We start from the raw sequence: 15,607 nt of genomic DNA, 5'->3' as shown, positions 1-15,607 counted from the left end.
CCAACTTGTACCTTAAGGAACTGGCAAACTGACAGTGAAGCTACCAGCTGTCGTGAGCAGAACTCCTAGCAATTCTGAAAAGCAAAATCTAAATGATACTTCTAACGATCCAAAGGGGAAGAAAAACTTGTCTTAGAGACCAGAAATTTGCCAACTAATTTTAAAAATCACATGCGGGAAACACTGAGCAAACACCAAGAGTGGCACACTTTGTGAAAAACAAGTATTCATAAATCACTCATTTAGTCATATGACTGAAAGATCTAGTAGATCAATTTTCTTTCAAGTCAGCAAGGCATTTCATCCTCGCTTACATGACGATTTCCAACAAAGTGGGAAACTATCTTCCAGATCAGGGATTTAAAAACCCCAAATGTGTAGATGAGAATCACTGGAGGGCTAATAAAGAACACAGACCCAGACTTGCTGAAGCAGGAAAGAGCTGGGCCTCTGTATTTTTACCAAATTCCCAGGTGATGTGGATACACACGAAGTTTGAATACCACAAGTCTTTGCTGTATAATTAGAATCACTTTGGGGATGTTTAAAAAAAAAAAAAAACAAAACCCAAGCCTAGGCCACACCTAATACCAATTAAATCAGAGTCGCTGAGGGTGGGCCCAAGTGGCAATAGTTTTAAAAATTCCCCATGTGACTCCAGTGTACAGCCAAGTATCAGTGCTTCTCAAACTCGAGTGTGCGTGGAAGTCACCTGAGTATCTTGTCAAACTGCAGATCTAATTCAGTAGAACTAAAGGGACCCGGGATTCTGCATTTCTAGCAAGCTCCCAGGTGATGGCAATGCTGCTGGTCTGGGGACCACATTTTGGGTAGCAATGTGATATATCTGCACTGTCCAATAGGTAGCCACTAGCCACATGAGGTTTTTTAAATTTCAATTTAAATTAATTAAATTTAAAATTAAGCTCCTCAGTCACACAAGCCACATTGCAACTGCTCAATAGCTACATGTGGCTAGTGGCTGCGATAAATTATAGAACATTTCCATTACCTTGTTGAGTTCTATTGGACACCACTGCTTTATCATTCAACTATTAAAAAGTGTGTAAAACCTGTAAGAGGATTAAGTTCAAAGCAAGATTATCGATGATTTACTTGGACTTTTAGGGGATGGTTGAGGACTGCCTTAAAGTGGTTGATTCTGGACATCACTGTCACCAGTGTGGATGGAGGACTCAAAAGCATGCATAGTATATAAGCAAATAATACATAACGAGCAGGGAAACCCTCCAAGGAGAGAAAGCCCAGAACAATATAAAACAAATCAGAAGCCAATAAGAATAAAACAAATGAAACAGGTGTAAGTAGCAAGTAATATACTTAGAGATGGCAGGAGTAGGGGGATGAATAAAGCATATAAATATGAGAAATAACTAGGAACACAGCAGAAAAAGGACCAGAGGTTAGGGTCCAGGACTTGTAAACAATAAAGAAAATGCTTTTTCAAAGCATCATAAACATAGTATTGGTCAAAACTATATCTGGCTCAAGCCTCCATTTTCCAACTCAAAGGAATTTCAGAATAGAGTTGTAAAAATGGCTAAGTATACAAGTGATTAAAAGGCTTACCATTAGAGAAAACCACAGTGTGGAAGCTACTCAGCAAAATACCTCAAATATACAAAGGGTAATTATGCAAACTTTCTAGTAAAGAAACAAAAATTGAAGCTAATCTGCAGCAAGAAGAATTTAGGTTAGATTTAAGAAAAACTTCAGCACCAGACAGGTTACCACAGATAAACTTAAGGCCTAGAATAAGTTAGAAAGATGATAGCTTTGGAAATAGGCACAGTCATCCTTGAGCAGATGACTCAGGAGCATATGCGAAGGCAGGATGGATGACCTGACATCAGGCTAAGACATCTATGCTAAGTCTTCCGATTTTCATACTGTAAGACAGCTTCAGCTGATACAAGGGAAAGGAAAACTCCTTCCCTGGCAGAGGAGAGCAATGAACAGGGGAAAGACAGGCAGGCTCTCCTGTTGATTCCAGGAGGCCAGTGTCGCCCTGGGGAGGACGACAGGTTATCTGATTTCATCAAGAGCTGGCGATGCCTGGTGTGTTGCTGTTTTGGAAGTGTGGTCAAGTCAAAAGTTGGTTATTGGGGCTTCCCTGGTGGCGCAGTGGTTGAGAATCTGCCTGCTAATGCAGGGGACACGGGTTCGAGCCCTGGTCTGGGAGGATCCCACATGCCGCGGAGCAACTAGGCCCGTGAGCCACGACTACTGAGCCTGCGCGTCTGGAGCCTGTGCTCCGCAACAAGAGGCCGCGATAGTGAGAGGCCCGCGCACTGCGATGAAGAGTGGCCCCCGCTTGCCACAACTAGAGAAAGCCCTCGCACAGAAATGAAGACGCAACACAGCAAAAATAAATAAATTAATTAATTAAAACTCCTACCCCCAACATCTTCTTTAAAAAAAAAAAAAAAAAAAAAGTTGGTTATTTTAGAGCAGGGTTTCTCCACCGTGGCACTATTGACATTCTGGACTGGATAATTCTTGGTTGTGGGGACTGTCCTGTGGAGGATATTTAGCAGCTTCCCCAACCTCCACCTTCTAGATGCCAGCAACACCTGGCCAAAAAACGCCCAGAAGACAAATGACCACGTAAGGTATCTTCACTGAAAGATAAGGAAACAAATTAAATTTAAAAGGAAAGATATTTCAGGAGCTATCCAGGGGACAAGCAACTAATAACCTTTCGAAAGGGAAATAATAAAACACTGACACATGAAAATTTAAATTTAATCTTTAGAAAAACTTTACAAGTGGAAAAGTCCTAAAACAATTTTTAAGTTAAAGATAGTTTTCAGATCTTACAGAAGCTAAAAGACCTAACAGTACAGTAGTTTCCCTGTGGTTTTCATTTTACCCTGTGTGTCTCATTAACGTAGCATTCAATAACAACGCGTGGGATTCTCATTAAAAGATGCTTCCTTTAGTTCTAAAATCATTAACAAAGCAAATGCACTTAGTCTGGTTCCAAAATATTAATTTACTTTAGGTAAACACATGTATAAATTTGTGGATACAATCTCTTAAGAGAGGCACACTAAATTCCTACCTATAAATATATTATTCTTGAAAGGTCTGAAACCAGCAGTAAAAGCCTGGCCTTGCTGGCTTTGGTCGGCAGTCACAGTAGCTGACAAAAGTGGTTTTGTCCACTAGAGGGAACTCAGCTTGTCATATTGTTCCCAGAACAAACAGAAGTACAACAGTGAACAAAATAGGAAAGAGAGAGAAACTTGAGTGTGTGTGTGTGTGTGTGTGTGTGTGTGTGAGTGAGTGTGTTGCACACTAGGCTGGGGAGGGGGAAGAGAAGACAGCAGAAAAATAATTAAACTCTACAGCTAAACTCAACCTCTAGGTCACCTTAATATTTGTATAAAGAAGAGGGAAACAAAAAAAACCTAATCACATTTTCAAAGCATTTCTTTTCCCTGTGCAAACTAAACAAAAAGGCAATATCCAAAATCAGGTAGTCTTTTTTAAAAAAAAATCCCCATATTTTTATAGAAGTCATTAAGATTTCTGTTTCTTACTAAAAATAGTTTATTCCCTTATAAGCCAGAGCTACTAGGCTCTGTTCATTACAAATATTATCTGCACCTAGAATTAACTGCCTGCTAGGCACAGAACAAAGTACACTATTGGGAAGTCTAAGTAATTCTTTAAAAGTCTGTTAAATCAATGCTCAGAAGAACCACAGGTAAAGCTTTTAAGCTGGCTGTGAAACAGAAAATTTTGCTCATTAACTATCAAGTGGTTCTTGCAATCAGGACAAATCAGCTTTTTAGTTTTAAAACATTCTTTTAATTACAAAACAATAGTTTCATTGTAGAAATTTTAGAAAATGCAAATCAGCTTAAAAAAGAAAAGAAAAAAATCACCTTCAACCCCACCATCTGCACAAATAACTACTACCATGTGTGTATCTACCCTTGTTTTTTTCTATGCATAGAACCACCTTTATTTTTAATCTATAAAAAATGAATCTTTACCTTTTTTCATTTAAATACCTTTCTATATAAATACATATATTTTTATATACAAATATACACATTTATAAAGAAAAATTAAAAATATATATATATATACACATTTATATATATATTTTTAATTGAGGTATATATACTTGACATGTAACATTATATTAGGTTCAGATGAACTGACATTATGATTTGATATTTGTATATACTGGGAAATGATCACCACAATACGTCTATTCAGCACCTGTTAACTTTTACATTTTTACGTGGCTGCATAGTATTTCATTGTATGTATCATGACATAGGTACTTTACCTAAACTTTACACCTATAGCATCCCCGACTGTTGATATTTAGGTTGTCTCCAATCGTTCAGTGTGAAAACCCTCTAAGGGGGTCCTCTCTTCCTATCTGATGTTGCCACAAAAGCTGCTCTGACACTTATTCCCTCAGAAAAGCCTTACATATAAGACGCCAAGTATACAACCTGGACAAAACTCAAAATCGATGCTGACCCGAGTTTTTCCACGTCAAGAAGCCCCTTATCACCATCTTCCCACTTCAGACCGGTCTACGTCCACCTCTAGGGGGCATCCTTCCTGCTCCAAACCACTGCCCCTTTAGGGGGTATCTGCACTTCACTCACAAAATCCTCCCATGTCTTTTGTCTTCTCTCACATACGACTTTCCCATTCCCATTCCCCCAGCGTGCATCCTGATTGTGTATGTGGAGGACGGGGGGGAACTTCCCAAACAATCCACAACCCCCAACTGGTATTTCAAAAACACACAGGCCTTTATTTTGACAATTAAATTCCTGTTACTGCAGAAACTGTGTCCAACTCTACATCCAGAGCTAGAAGCAACTAGGCTTGCAGCAGCTCTGTGATGCGGAAGACAATGCATATTTTTCCTCTCCCTCTGAAAGCATCGAACACATCACAAGGGTTAATGGCCTAATTCTTTATTATCTTCCCTATCCACATTCATCACAAGACACCCTGCCCAGGAAAGCAAGAATGAGAGGTTATTGTTAAGACGGAATGAATGAGACAATGTGTGGCTCTGTTCTTCTGACCTGACCCAGGCAGGGGGACTGCGGCCAGGGAGGGGTATGTGCTGGCCTCCACGCGTCCCGGCACAGCTGCCCGTGTGCTGCGGGCAGACGAACCTGGCTCAGGGGCCTCCCTCTGACTCTCTCCCTCCGGAGCAGCACCGGGAGAGATGAGGTCGAGGTGCTGCTGAGGGGACGCGATCTCTCTCAGTGAGAACTGGAGCATTAGATCCAATTCCTGGGGGCTCTCTGCTACCTCAGGTACCCCTCAGACTAGAGTGATGATCAGTTTCTTCTTTAAAATACAAACTATATGGGCTTCCCTGGTGGCGCAGTGGTAGAGAGTCCGCCTGCCGATGCAGGGGACACGGGTTTGTGCCCTGGTCCGGGAAGATCCCACATGCCACGGAGCGGCTGGGCCCGTGAGCCATGGCTGCTGAGCCTGCGGGTCCGGAGCCTGTGCTCCGCAATGGGAGAGGCCACAACAGTGAGAGGCCCACGTATCGCAAAAACAAACAAACAAACAAAAAAAAAAACAATAAAATACAAACTATGATGAGCGTCTAAGGATGAGAAGCCACACTGAGGACACCATCTGCACCAGCACTTTGGGAAGAATCCTAGTTGCTTAGATCTTTAACCATAAATCAGAAGCTTAGGAAAACGATGTCATGACATTTGTACACCAAGACGGTAACACATCCACTGCCATCAAGAGCCATACTGTCCCTCCCAGGCATTGGTGAGGAGGGACTTCTATGGACGTGTTTACGGAAAGCAAAGACATTTTTTCCATTGGGTTGCCATGCGTTTCCCCACAGAAGCTATTCAAATGCATACTGTACTTTCTGGCAAAATCATATTTCTCCAGAGTTGATGATGAAGACTTTTCTCAAAGACCAGAGCAAGAGCCAAAAGAAAAGGCCACAGAAGAGACAGAATCCTTCTCTTGGGAGTTCAAAGTCTTATTCTACCTGTGAGCATACAATGGGCTTCTGAAGTGGAAGAGTTTCAGGAAGTTACTGGAGGTCAAGAGAAGGGCAACGGTGTCTTTGTAGTGCTCTGTGGTTTTCATTCAAAATAAATAAAACAGAAACGAAACAAAAAGAACCCCGAAGTCAAAATACAATTTCAGAGAACACCCCGGGTTCCCCAAAGCCAGACTCACTCTGTCGCCACCATCTGGGGAATGGGTTCATCTAGGAGTTCCAAGCTGTGCAGGATCCAGTAGCAGAGCCATGGGCGGCTGGCATCCAGACACTGCAAAAGGAACAGGGCAGAAAACACACCCCTTATTCAGAATCATTCCAAGACCCTGCTGAAAAGGCAGCAGGGTCTCCAACTGTTCAGTGTGAAAGGGGAGACATCTGTCTCCCTCCTGGCAGCCTGGCAAGGAGGAGGAGGACAACCTATGAACAATCAGTGAATGAAGGACACTTTGCCTGGTGGCCTTAGCCAGGAGCTGAAATGACCATATGTGAGAAAAGGACAATGGGACAAAGGAGTTTAACCTGAACCCAATGGGTCCTTCCCTCACAGGCATCCAAAGAAGCCAAGCAGAGGACTTCTCACACGCCAGAAAGTTAAGTGCTACTATTTTCTCAGTGCAGATCCAAGAAGATACACAACCTCAGGAAGGGATTTGCTGGAGTAACTCATTCAGTAAGTATCTCCTCATGCCAAGCTCTGGGGGCACAGTAATGAGTAAAATTCAGTTCCTACTCTTAAGATACTTTGTTTAGGATGTGTGTGGTTTTCTGTAGAGGAAGAGGGCAATTAGAAAGACATGTAAGGGGCTTCCCTGGTGGCGCAGTGGTTGAGAGTCCGCCTGCTGATGCAGGGGACACGGGTTCATGCCCGGGTCTGGGAAGATCCCACATGCCGCGGAATGGCTGGGCCTGTGGGCCATGGTCGCTGAGCCTGCGCGTCCGGAGCCTGTGCTCCGCAACGGGAGAGGCCACAGAAGTGAGAGGCCCGCGTACCGCAAAAAAAAAAAAAAAAAAAGACATGTAAGTACAAGTGCCTCTCTGGAACACGGCAGAACAAAACTAATGCACACATATACCTGGATAAACGCTATAATGGGCACATGGAAGAAACTGACTACCTCTGCCTGGGGAGCTGGGAAAGGTTTCCAAAGGTGACACGTGAGCAGGTCTTGATCCTAACTCAAGCCATAAATATTCAAGCATTCAAGGCTAGGCCTGCAGGCAGTATTACTGCCCCAGTTTTACAAATCCAAAGTGTATAAATGAGATCCAGAGAGATGAACTTTTTCCAGATTACAGAGAGTAAACGTCAGAGATAAGACAAGACTGCCGGTTTCTAGACTCTCAGTCCAGTGCTCTTTCCATTGGCCCAAACTGCCCTCTTCATAAATGTGCACATAAATGTGCTAGCTCCCCACCTGGGGGCAGCTGGTGTGGTGACAGAAGACACTGCTATGGGTTTCAGTGCCAGCTCCTCCTCTCACTAGCTATGTGCCTTTGAGCAAATACTTAATCTTGCCATGCCTATTTCCTTATCTATGAAGAAATAAAGACTTACCTACCCCCTGGATAGCTGTGAGGATTAAATGAGACAATGAACAGCAAGCTTTTAGCACACTTTTCAGTGAATTGTTAGCTGTCATGGTATTAATTGTATCAGGGTTGCCTGGACCCTAATCGTTGAGGACTGAATACTGAAAGTCCACAGGCCAAACATAACCCAGGGATGTGTCCTGCTTGTTCCCTGTAGTGTTTTGTTTGTTTAATTAGAATTGGTTGTAACATTTACATGTTGAGAGATCCACAGGGAAATCTGAATTTCTGGCTTCATTTGAAAAAACAAGATGAGATCTGGCAACCCTGGGTCTGCACTGCTGTTTGGCAGCAACTGGGTCCTCTGCTTTGCCTCAGTTCCACCCCGCGCACCCTCCCCCAACCAAGCCCGCATCTCTCCTTTATGCTACCCGCTTGGGTCTATAGGCTCAAATTCCTGCTGTAAATAATCAAATGTAGAACCCCCAAATAAAAGCAAACTAAAAGCAGAGCTGCTGTATGTAAAGTGGGGCAGGGAAACTGGCAGCCTCTGGTTCACATTTACCCTCTGGCTGCTACTCAACCCTATTCCCAACACCCCTCCCCTCCACCTCCGCTGCCCTCCCTGAGCCCCTCTCTGGACCCCTAGGGCTCTAAGGTATATTGATTTAAGATCCACTCCACGTTTGGGCATTTTTTAGGGTTAAACCACAGAACTACTCTCTGGGACTTATATACTGGTCCTTTGGCCAGTAGAGAAATTAGATCAGCTTACAGGGCCAAGGGGTGGGGATGAACAGGTATCTAGACCACCTTTTAGCGGTCAAGGAGTGTCTAGAAGAACAGCATGTGAACCCCCCTCAGCCACGATGGGGGTGAAAGCCCCACCCCATCTGGGGCCTCCACTAGCTCTGAGGGAGGACAAGACTAGAGACTGGGTTCTGTCCTTTCGGAAGCAGGAGTCCCGGCTCTGTGCGGCAGAGCTGCTGCAGACCCGGTGCCCACCAGAGCCACACAGGACGGTGAGTGAATCTGCGACAGGGCAAGCCCATAGTGTCTTCTACATCCAAACAGTAAAAAAGGAGAAAGATCTGACTGATAATTTGATAGAGAAAGCTCCTGGGCAAGGTGTTTACCTCGTAGGCATCTGTCAGCTGTCGGAGGCCTCTCTTCAGATAATGGAAGTGCTTCTCCCTCTGCAAAATAAGCCTGGAAAGATAAAGAGCTTTGTAAACCTACTCTAACAGCCTCGGCTTCCCCCACTACAGAACACAGTACGCACACGCACACACTCACTCACACCTTCTGGTCATCCCCCTACAGTCAATGAGTAGAAAACAGCAACTTCTTTAGCTCCCCAGGGCGGCTAAACCAGAGAAGAGAGGCCAGCCTCTGACCGTCCTTAACGTGTCTGTAAATGGCGCTGGCAAATGTTTGGGGCGGGGCTTCCCTGGTGGCAGTGGTTAAGAATCCGCTTTCCAATACAGGGGACACAGGTTCGAGCCCTGGTCGGGGAGCTAGGATCCCACATGCTGCGGGGCAACTAAGCACGCGTGCCACAACTACCGAGCTCACGTGCCTCAATGAGAGCCAGCCTGCGTGCTGCCAACTGTGGAGCCCACGCCCTCTGGACCCCAACAAAGAGCCCGTGCGCTGCAACGAAAGATCCTGCATGCCTCAACGAAGATCCGGCGTGCTGCAACAAACACACGGCGCAGCCAAAAAATAAATAAATAAATAAACAAACAAAATGTTAAAAAAAAAAATTAGGGATTCCCTGGTGGCGCAGTGGTTGAGATTCCGCCTGCCGATGCAGGGGACACGGGTACGTGCCCCGGTCCGGGAAGATCCCACATGCCGCGGAGCAGCTAGGCCCATGAGCCATGGCCGCTGAGCCTGCGCTCCGCAACAGAAGGGGCCACAATAGTGAGAGGCCCGCGTACTGCAAAAAAAAAATAAAAAAATAAATTTGTGCAGCCAAAAAATAAATAAATAGTAAAATGTTAAAAACAAACTCTCCTTCGTGGCCGGTAGCTTTGGGCTAGAAATGCCTCTGTGAGCACACTTAGCCAGGCAGTAACAAACCACCCAGAAAGTTCCTCCAGGATCTAGCTGAGAATAGATACCTTGCGGCTCCCCACCCTGTAAGCAATTTAAATCTGAGCCTCGCCACTTCCCTGATTTGGTTAGCCTCTGTCGTTCTGGTCATTTCTTATAGGGTCACTTCTCTGAAGTCTGTGGTTTGTACCCTGCCTGCCCCTCACTCATCCGTCTAGTGTTCCCTCCCCGAAATTCCACCTCCCACGTGCTGACCCACAGCCCTGGCCTGAGGATCATGTCTGTATTCTGCAGCCAGTCACTCTCCTCGGCCCTGATATCAGCAACACTGGCTCTAAGATGGACTGTGCTGGCCATGGCCACCTGCACAGGTAGGCAGAGGACAGGGGCTGCGCTTCTCGCTGGGTCTTACAGAAGGGGTCTGTGTGATTATGGAAGGAAAGAAAAAAGTAAAGAATTTAAGACATTCCCTGTGCTTGCTGATTCCAGAAATAAAATGAAAGAAGAACCACTCTCTTTCCTAGGTATTCAATTCAACAATTGTTTATTGAACTCCCACTGTACTGTGCCCAGAAGAAGGAGTCTTTACTTCAAAAAGTCTTCTAATTCAGTACTGGAAATGAGATAAGGACATAAGCGGCTACAAAATGAGGAAAACTGAGTAGTTTTCATAAAGGGAAAACAGATAAAATACTAGAGGCTCTAAAGGGTTTGGGGGAGGGCATCTCATTCAGAAAACAACGATCAGGGAAGGTTGTGTGAACAGGTGGAAGTTGAGGTAGGGGCCCTGGAAGAAGGAGAATATTTTAACAGGCAGAGGACGTGAGGAGTTGGTGGGAGGACAGTTTAGCCAGAAGGAACAAAGACAAAAGGAACCGACCAGGGCCGTCCAAAAGAACTTCCAGTGATGATGGAAGTGTCTTTGTCTGTGCTGTCCAATAGGTAGCCACGAGCCACATGTGCGTACTGAGCACTTGAAATATGGCTAGTGTGACTGGGCAACTGAATTTTAAACTTTATTTAATTTTAATTAATTTACGTTTAAACAGGTGCAAGTGGCTAACGGCTACTATATCATGCAGACAGGTATAAAGCGTGCAGAGGGAGTGCAGGTCGGGGATTTGGCCTGGCTATTAGGAATGAAAGAGGAATGGTCAAGAAGGCAGCTGAGGCCCTTTTTACAGGGAGCTGGGATGCCAGCTGAGGAATTTAACTCAATTTAATACGCAAAGGGAATTTGCGACGTGGATGGAACTTGAGGACATTATGCTACGTGAAATAAGTCAGATAGGAAAAGATAAATACTGCACAATCTCACTCATATGTGGCACTCTAGGGCTTCCACCAAAAAAACGAAAAACAAACAAAAGCCCTGAGCTTGTGGATACAGAAAACAGATTGGTGGTTGCCTGAAGTGAGAAGTGGAGGGGGAGGGCAGTGAAATGGGTGAAGGGGGTCAAAAGGTACAAACCTCCAGTTATAAAATAAATAAGTCTGGGCTTCCCTGGTGGCGCAGTGGTTGAGAGTCTGCCTGCCGATGCAGGGGACACGGGTTCGTGCCCCGGTCCGGGAGGATCCCACGTGCTGCGGAGTAGCTGGGTCCGTGAGACATGGCCACTGGGCCTGTGCGTCTGGAGCCTGTGCTCCACAACGGGAGAGGCCACAACAGTGAGAGGCCCGCGTACCGCAATAAATAAATAAATAAATAAATAAAATAAAATAAAATAAAATAAATGTAATGTACAGCACAGTGATATAGTTAATAATACTGTACTGCATACTTAAAAGTAGCTAGGAGAGTGGATCTCAAAAGTTCTCAACACAAGAAAAAGAATTTATAACTATATATGGTGCTGAATGTTAACTGGACTTACTGTGGTGACCATTTTGCAATACATACAAATATTGAATCATTACGTTGCACACCTGAAATGAATATAATGTTATGTCAGTTATACCTCAATTTTAAAAAATAGGCAAAGGAATATCCTGAGGGTTTTCAGCTGAGAAAAAATGACCAGAACTGTAATTTAGAAAAATTATCTGACCAGAGTAGGTATTCAATATGTGTTTACAAACTGTACTGATGAAAGCACTAAGTGGGGAGAGAGATGAGGTGGGAAGACAGGGTAAGATGCTGTTAAGAGTCAACCAGGTGGGGCTTCCCTGGTGGCGCAGTGGTTGAGAGTCCGCCTGCCAATGCAGGGGACACGGGTTTGTGCCCCGGTCCGGGAAGATCTCACATGCCGCGGAGCGGCTGGGCCCGTGAGCCATAGCCGCTGAGCCTGCGAGACCGGAGCCTGTGCTCCGCAACGGGAGAGGCCACAACAGTGAGAGGCCCGCGTACCAAAAAAAAAAAAAAAAAAAATGAGAGAGAGTCAACCAGGGGGGAAGAACTTAGAGTTCTGAGGGCTCCACCTAGCACGGTGCCCAAGACAAGCTGACTGTGGACAGGTGGACTCTAAAGCACTGGAAGTGTATTCAGGTGGGGATGTCAGTCACATCGCTGGAAACCCATGTGAGACTCTGGAGAGGGATCAAGGTGACACAGACGAACTGGGAATCATTTATCTGCAAGCAGGTGACAGGTGAAGCTGCAGGAGTAGAGGACAGAGCAGAGAGCAAAGTTTGAAGGCAGAACTGAGGGAAGCCCCATCTGTAAGGGCTTGGAGGACCAGGAGCCAGAGGAGAGAGGTAAAGAGCAGTGCACAAGCAGAGGAAGGCCAAAGGCAGTGTTGCCTCACAGGCAGAGCAGGAGGAGAGAATTTCACGGAGGTTTTTTTTTTTTTTTTTTTTTTTTTTTGCGGTACGCGGGCCTCTCACTGTTGTGGCCTCTCCCGTTGCGGAGCACAGGCTCCGGATGCACAGGCTCAGCGGCCATGGCTCACGGGCCCAGCCGCTCCGCGGCACGTGGGATCTTCCCGGACTGGGGCACGAACCCGTGTCCCCTGAATCGGCAGGCGGACTCTCAACCACTGCGCCACCAGGGTAGCCCTCACAGAGGTTTTTAACAGCAGCAAACAGTGCAGTAGGAGTGAGGAAAAAGAGGACAAACTACAAAGTGGCTGGTGACCTTCAAGAGAGTTCAGGGAGTGAGGAGAGCAGATTCCAGATCATAAAGAAGAGATGGCCAGACTCAACTTCTCTTTCAAGGAGGTCCAGGGATCAGGGCTCAGTGAGCACAGGGACAGGTGGGCTTTAAGCACTGGAGGTGTATTCAGGTGAGGGCGTCAGGAGGAGAGGTGAGTCTGAAAATAATGAATGAGTCTACATTCTCAGAGACAGAAACAATGGGACAGTGTGAAGTTAGACAAACAGAGGACTCTGAAGTGGGGAAGAGGGAAACCAGGGAAACCAGGGAAACGTGGGACGGCCTCGGTTTTCTCAGGAATTAGGAAGCAAGACCTGGGAGAGTGTGCGTTGGCCGTAATGGGGAATATGTTAGGAAATCTACACAAGATGAATGAAGGATGATAAACCGGAGTGAAGGCCCAGCTGAAGCTGAGGAGTATAAACTTTTGATGAAGCCGTTCAGAAGGCACTGTTGTACGATTTTTTTTCTTGGCAATCTTGCTAGGACCCTTTAGCACAAGCAGCGACAGGGGTACTGTGGTTAGGGCTCGTAAGACGGGAAGCAGAAAGGTAGAGGTGTGAGGGAATGGAATGAGATCAGCGCACAGCTGAAGAGAGCACACCACGCGGCCTGGCTCCGGCCGGGCAGGCTGAGTGTGGCCAGCATAGGTGTGATGGACGAGAAAAACCAGAAGGGTGCAGGAGACCGTTAACAGGGCAGGCAGAGACCCACTCAAGAAGTGAGAGGAAGCTGAGAAACCCAATCCAGGTGAGGGCAAGCACAGAATTTGGAGGCAAAACTCCTGACTTCTAACTATGACAGGATCAAGTCACAGAGGGTTTTCTACAGGTCAGTTCTTGGCAGTCTGAAAAATAGTCAGAGGAATTTGAAAATGCCAAATACCCTGGGATGCTAGGCCACAGAGGAGAGAAGGGCAAATACTCTGTTGCAATAAAGAGAACACTTTCCACCTCATTTAAAATGTCGGGCAAGACAGCATTAAAGGTTTCTTGTGAATAAAATTTTGTGATCCTAAGTGTAATGCTGGGGAAAGGGACCAGGTATTGACTGGAATTCCCTGTTGGGTCTGCCTGCCTACTGCATACCCTATAACCCCGTGAAGGGAGCGCACATCTAGCTTCAGCACCTGGGCCCAGCACAGAGCAGGCTCTCAACATGTACTGTCGAATGAACAAGAGAAAGAATAGAGGAATGGTAGCGTCAGTTTCTGACTAGCCAAAAGAGACTTCTCCCTGGGTACGTGTCCTGTCAATTAAAAAGAATGACAAACCTCAAAGGGAAAGTTAAAATGCGAGCAAGCAGAGAGGGCAAGGAGGGGTTGGTTAGATTGCAGATGGCATCCACTCTGGCTCAGGGGTGCTTCCTATCAGTCTCTCAGGGGGTCACACATGCCACACTGCAGGAGACCCGTCAGCCAGGGGTTAAATTTCCCTGGAGGACTCGGTATTTCTAGAGAGCTGAATTAAGCCACAAACAAATCCTTCCCCTTTTTGTGGGGAAAAGAAAAAACAACCCCGGAGAATGAACCCTTTCCCTTGTCTTCTCACTCCTCTCATTTGACAAGGGGCTTGTCAGTCCTAGGAAATGAAAGACCTCAGAGGCAAAGGCTTTTCTGTGTGTAAGGAGGAAGAGACTCTGGCTACTCCTCAGGATCCTGAAGTGACAAGAAGCTACCTGAAGCCTCACCTGACCAGAAACATCTAACTGAAAGAAGCTTCAGGCACCTTTTCTGCAGCTCTGAGTTGGTCCCTAGAGGTGGGACCTGAGGCAGCCCAAAGGGGGCTCCCCAACAGCTCTCCTCCCACCCCGAACCTCCCTCACAGATAGCCAGGCCCTGGGAGCCCTGCTAAGAAGGAACTAGCGAATTCCTTTAGCTGGTTTCATCTGAAGACCAACTTTAGCCACAAGCAGGGGAAGAGAAATTTCTTTCAGTGACTTTTTCCACAAGGGAAACTGTCCTTTCACTTTCATCCACTTAATCATAAACACACGTACACATGCATGCAAGCACACACACAAAAATGCTCATATGTAAATGTTATTCTAAAATCTCGGGAAATGTTTCTTTGTTTATCTAGCGCTTCAAGGGCCACAATGCTGATTGAATTTTAACTTCTTCTTTGAGGTTTATGATTCTTTTAAATTGAAGGGACATATATCCAGTTTCTTTTGGTCCACCAGAGACTGTACTAAAAGCCTGACTGTTATGGACTAAATTGTGTCTCCCCCCATCCCCAAATTTCATATGTTGAAGCCCTAACCCCCAGTGTGACTGCATTTGAAGACAGGACCTTAAAGAGGTATTTAAGGTTAAATGGGACCTGGTGATCCTATAAAAAGAGTAAGTGACACTGGGGAGGAATCCACACAGAGAAAAGGCCATGTGAACACACAGTGAGAAGGCGGCCTCTGCAAGCCAAGGAGAGAGACCTCAGGAGAAACCAACCCTGCCAGCACCCTGATCTTGGAATTCCAGCCTCCCAAACTGTGAGAAAACAAATTTCTGTTGTTTAAGCCACCTCATCAGTGGTATTTGATTACAGCAGCCCTAGCAAACGAATACTCTTACCATTCTTTTACTCTAAAGTCACCTCCAGATCTAAAACTCTTTTCTGTGTAGGGCGTTAGAAAAGAAAAGCTAGAGCTCTTTCCCTTTCCTTTCTGAATAATTCAGCCCCAAAGCCATTCAACTAGGTGGAGCAGAACAAGCCAGGCTCTGCGCAGGAGTGGGGTGGCAGGGTACACTGCAGGGCACGAGTGCTCAACTGGCTGAGGAGGGCATCTGTGTGGCTGTGGAGAGAGGGGTGGGAGATTGGGACACACAGGAATGACCAAATCAATACATATATTTAGGATATGGGCAGTCT

At 45.7% G+C, this 15,607-nt stretch overlaps 1 protein-coding gene across 2 annotated transcripts in view; it reads right to left on the bottom strand.

Moving 5' to 3' along the window:
- The window catches only part of FNTB (farnesyltransferase, CAAX box, subunit beta), an 80,367-nt gene that overhangs the window by 38,078 nt on the left and 26,682 nt on the right, over positions 1-15,607 (bottom strand). For both annotated transcript variants that reach the window (XM_081229964.1, XM_081229965.1), the window contains exons 3-4: positions 8,725-8,797; positions 6,235-6,326 (exon numbers count right to left, since the gene is read on the bottom strand). In XM_081229964.1, coding sequence (XP_081086090.1) covers positions 6,235-6,326; positions 8,725-8,797 — 165 coding nt within the window. The remainder of the gene's footprint in view (positions 1-6,234; positions 6,327-8,724; positions 8,798-15,607) is intronic.

The sequence above is a fragment of the Mesoplodon bidens genome (genome assembly GCF_964165515.1).
Source record: "Mesoplodon bidens genome assembly, chromosome: 3".
In the NCBI taxonomy this organism is placed as follows: domain Eukaryota; kingdom Metazoa; phylum Chordata; class Mammalia; order Artiodactyla; family Ziphiidae; genus Mesoplodon; species Mesoplodon bidens.
Note: the sequence above shows the minus strand (reverse complement) of the source record. Positions and strands in the feature narration are given on the sequence as shown.